Source organism: Tupaia chinensis, unplaced genomic scaffold (assembly GCF_000334495.1).
Source record: "Tupaia chinensis unplaced genomic scaffold, TupChi_1.0 Scaffold148587_1, whole genome shotgun sequence".
NCBI lineage: Eukaryota > Metazoa > Chordata > Mammalia > Scandentia > Tupaiidae > Tupaia > Tupaia belangeri.
This window is the reverse complement of record NW_006208436.1, coordinates 1,081,815-1,085,844: the sequence shown is the minus strand read 5'-3', so window position 1 is coordinate 1,085,844 and position 4,030 is coordinate 1,081,815. Positions and strand designations below refer to the sequence as shown.

Genomic DNA, 4,030 nt, shown 5'->3' with positions numbered 1-4,030 from the left:
CTTTGCCTCTGCAAATATAGTCTGCCTTTAAATGTTTATATTACCTTCCTGGTATCTCCATTCTAAAGATCTCCACTCCTGCTTATGGTAGAAATTTGTCTCTCAGAAACCAGCAGTTACATACGAAGGCTCTTGGGTACAGCACGCAAGTACTTTGCACCATGTCACTTATCTTTATTCTTTTTGAGGTACAATCTGCTTTAGGTGAGTAGAGTACCTAGACACATCATGGAGTGCAGTAGGCATAAGCATAGGGGAGAAATTCTGGTCAAGTCAGTCGTGTCATCTGTCTCATTGTGTTGTAACTTGAGCTGAAAGACTGGAAAAAGGAGTCAACTCTTAACAGTTTAAATTAATTTATGATACATGTTGAACTAAAATTTGATTTCCATTATGCTGATCCCTATAGAGAGGGAAAAAATGCTAGGTTTGATGGAATTTGGAATTTAATTGGAGGAAAGAAAATATGTATATACACACACGTGTAGTATAACTTAAAATTGGAGAATGTGTGCAATGGTGTAAGTGCTGAAAGCACTCATAGAACTCTTTGCTGTAGTGTTTTATGCATTAACTGCTGGGTGGTAGATAAGCACCATTTAGGAAATAGTAAAAACCTATGCATCCATTGATTTTTCAGGTGGCCTGGATGAGGCTCTCTATAATGTTATAGCTATGGCACAGGAACAGCAAATTCCTTTTGTTTGCCCTTGGAAGAGGTGTAATAAGGGTTGCTCATTGACGATTGGGTCAATGACAATCTGAATTGTGTTTCTTTCTTTTTTCCCCCATGCTTTCCTTCAAAAAATTAAGTAATTACATGAAAATATTAACATTTGAAAACTCATCGTGAACTTCTAAAACCCATCCATTACTGAGATTAAAGTATTGAACCTAATCTCAGCACATAAAGATACATTTTTAAGTTTAATTCAACATACTCTGTACATTTTTTGCTTTTGTATATATAGCAGTGTTGTTTCTTTTATTTTTTTTTAAGAGAAGAGTAACTTTAGAAATATCTACCTTTCATTTAAGTAGCATACATTTCTTAAGAGCGATGACCATTGCTCTCTCTCCTAAAAATAGCAAGGAGCGGGCCATACTACCTCAGAATCCAAAGTGATATGTATGGGCTTATTATACATGTCTATGAATACTTTGGGGTCCATGAATTCTTCGGTGTTACATAAATACTTTATGATTTGTTCCGGGAGGAGTAGGTCAGGTGCAAGTTGATGCAAATTATCACCTGGTCCTTTCACACCCACTTTTATAGTCTTAAAAAGATGGAGTGCTAGTTTATGAATTTGGGTGAGAAAGTCTGTGATAACCTCTTCTAGGGATTGTGATTGTGTCACATCATCAAGATACATAACTGGTGCTTTTATGACCGAAACATGCCATTGCATGAAGATCCTGGTTGGGATGTTATGGGAGATAACTATAATTTTCAGTTCTTGGATCAGAAATTCTGTCCCACTCTTTTCTTGCTTAAGGTAATCTAACAGAATCCGGTACAGAGTACCATTGGAGGACTCAAGGATGTGCAGGATGGAAGTCGGGTAGATGAGCAATAGTCCTGTCACTGCTTCTCCCAGGTGATGTTTCAGAATGGACTGAAACAGTTGTTCATAGTATTCAGAAATGTATTTTTTTTCAATGTTTGCTGGTATGTTGGCCACTAGAAACATCCTGTGAAGGAGGAATTTCTTTAGCTGTAGTCTTTGTTTCTCCTCCAGAAAGTACAAGTAATTGCTTCGTGGAACTTGGGGCAATAAAAGTGACTCCAATGGTAATGGCCTTTTGCTGTTCTTCCGGACATGGCTTATGAAGGACATGATGAGTCTTCTTTATTTTCATGGATGACTTCAGTGTTTAGCTTATTCCAGTATTTGTATGATCAGGATACTTCTTAAGAGAGATGAATTCTTACTTTTATTTCTTTAGACCAAAAAAAAAAAAAAGTAAATCAAGTGGGTCAAATGTTACTGAATTGCAAAAATCTCTTTCCAGTGTTATTAACAAATAGTGTGTTTTAAATGAAAGAGAATATTAGAACAATACTCAAACTATAGATATTTTTTAAAAATTTATAATGAAATAACTAATAAGTTCTAATCTAATAATCTCTAAATAACTAATTTCTCTCGTAGGGGAGAAAAATAACTCTCCCAATATAATGATGATTATAAATGGTTTGTATTTTCCATTTTCTTTTTTCAAAGGTATTTTGTGTTAGCAAGTGTATGGAGGTTAAGGTAGCTGGTGCAGTTTGAGTCCTGTGTCTGGTGGCTTAAAAAATACACCTGGAAGGACCAGCAGTTAGCATAATGGCTATGTCACTGGACTCTCACGTAGTCAACCACGGTTCAAGTCCCGGACCCAGTGACTTAAACTCATGCTGGGCACATGTACGTGCATGCCCAAGATCCCAAGAGGAAAATAGAGGAGAAAGAATTGCAGTGTGGCCATCCCCCCTGGAGGGAGATTTCTCGCTTTCTGTCTGTCTCTCTTTCTGGTGAGTGCACGCACCCTATGGCAAAATCCTCTCAAAAACAACAACAACAAAAAAAAACTAAAGATTTTTAATTCCTCCAAATTTTTAAATAAATTTAACTCATCTATAAAATTAAAAAGAAATCTGTAAATGGAAATGCCTAGAAAATAAAACAAAACAAAAACAAAACAAAGAAATCTGGTGCTCTTTAAGTCCTAATTAACTGTTTTTAAGAAAAGTTTATCTACTTTTCTGAGAGAGAGAGGAGGAAGGAGATAGAAGAAGAGGAACAGAGATACTGAGAGAAGACTTCCTGGACAGGGTCTTCATGCTATAACCCTCCCCCCAACCCTGCAGCCCAGTGGGATCAGGGCATGCCCAGCAGGTTTAGGCAGACCTGGGATGACAACCCTGAGCTTTCTCACTTGGTCTCCTCCATCAGCATCAGCACCCGGGCACTAGTTAAGCTTCACTCAGGAAACTAAACACTAATAGTGTTTCTTGAATAGTACCAGTAAACTTTTCAGGTAATAGGTTTTAATTCTTTTTTTCTCTGATCAACAAATCTCAGAAATGATTTTTTTTTCTAAACACTAATAGTGTTTCTTGAATAGTACCAGTAAACTTTTCAGGTAATAGGTTTTAATTCTTTTTTTTCTCTGATCATTTCTCAGAAATGATTTTTTTTTTTCTTTTTGGTTACTATTGTAACAGTTCAATTAAAGTATTCCTTAACTTTAACTTACTCTTCTTACAATTTTTTTTTTTCCAGGTTAAAATTTCTTTCTCTCTTCTTCTTACGCTCCTTTTCTTTACCTGCCTTAAGGTCCTGTTTGTCCTTCCTCAGGCTTCCAACTGTCACTGCTTAGGTGCTCCTCATATCCCCTGTTCTGACTTCCACAGGGCTTAGTCAGAAGGCCAGGGACCTTAAAGGGCCAGTGCACACTCACAACTCCACGTCTTAATTTACCAAAACTATCTCAAGACAAACATCTCTGTAAAGGAAGCGAAGACTTCTCTCTCTTAGATTAGTGCATTTGCAAATGAGACAGATGGTGGTCCTGACCTTTTTTGTTTGTTTGCTTTCCTTTAGTTAAACAACATGTATGGTTGTAGAACTCCTCTGTGTTTTATGTACTAAAAACTATGAAAACACATATCTGGATCTATGTAATCGTGAATCTAAGATAGTTCTGTAATAGAAGTTTTCTTTAATATGAATTTAATTTTTAGAATAAAATTCAGTAATACCATCTCTTTTGAATTTTTAAGTTTAATTTTTTTTTCATGAGAGACAGAGAGAAAGGGTACTCCCAAAAGCATCTTGATGCTGCAATCCACTCACAGCTTTAGCCAGGCCTTCATCATGGGCTTTCTTGTGTCCAGCATTGACAAGGCCATGCAGACAACACAAGCTGGTAAAGAGGCTGTCTCCCATGGCCTGGGCTGGGAAGAAACGGCAAGAAAAGGCCAGTGGTTTACTAACTCTCCTTGTGTCGTTTTACTGGCCTATAGTTAATTTCTCTGCCG

The 4,030-nt window shown here is 36.9% G+C and overlaps 2 protein-coding genes across 3 annotated transcripts in view; one reads left to right on the top strand and one right to left on the bottom strand.

The window, feature by feature from the left end:
* The window catches only part of ZNF804B (zinc finger protein 804B), a 626,682-nt gene that overhangs the window by 45,256 nt on the left and 577,396 nt on the right, over positions 1 to 4,030 (top strand). The gene's annotated exons all lie outside the window — the stretch shown is intronic.
* TEX47 (testis expressed 47) lies at positions 1,035 to 3,386 on the bottom strand. 2 transcript variants are annotated; one of them, XM_006170472.2, is made up of 2 exons: positions 3,317 to 3,386; positions 1,035 to 1,944 (listed from the first exon to the last, which is right to left on the bottom strand). In XM_006170472.2, exon 2 carries the CDS (start codon positions 1,839 to 1,841, stop codon positions 1,080 to 1,082), a length of 762 nt encoding a protein of 253 aa, XP_006170534.1. In that variant the 5' UTR covers positions 1,842 to 1,944; positions 3,317 to 3,386; the 3' UTR covers positions 1,035 to 1,079. The 2 variants fall into 2 exon arrangements, with proteins under 2 accessions (XP_006170534.1, XP_006170536.1); XM_006170474.2 differs by having other exon boundaries at positions 3,247 to 3,325.

What these genes read in the sequence shown, in the direction of transcription:
- TEX47 (XM_006170472.2), bottom strand. Translation starts at nt 1,841, where the DNA reads ATGTCCTTCATAAGCCATGTCCGGAAGAACAGCAAAAGGCCATTACCA.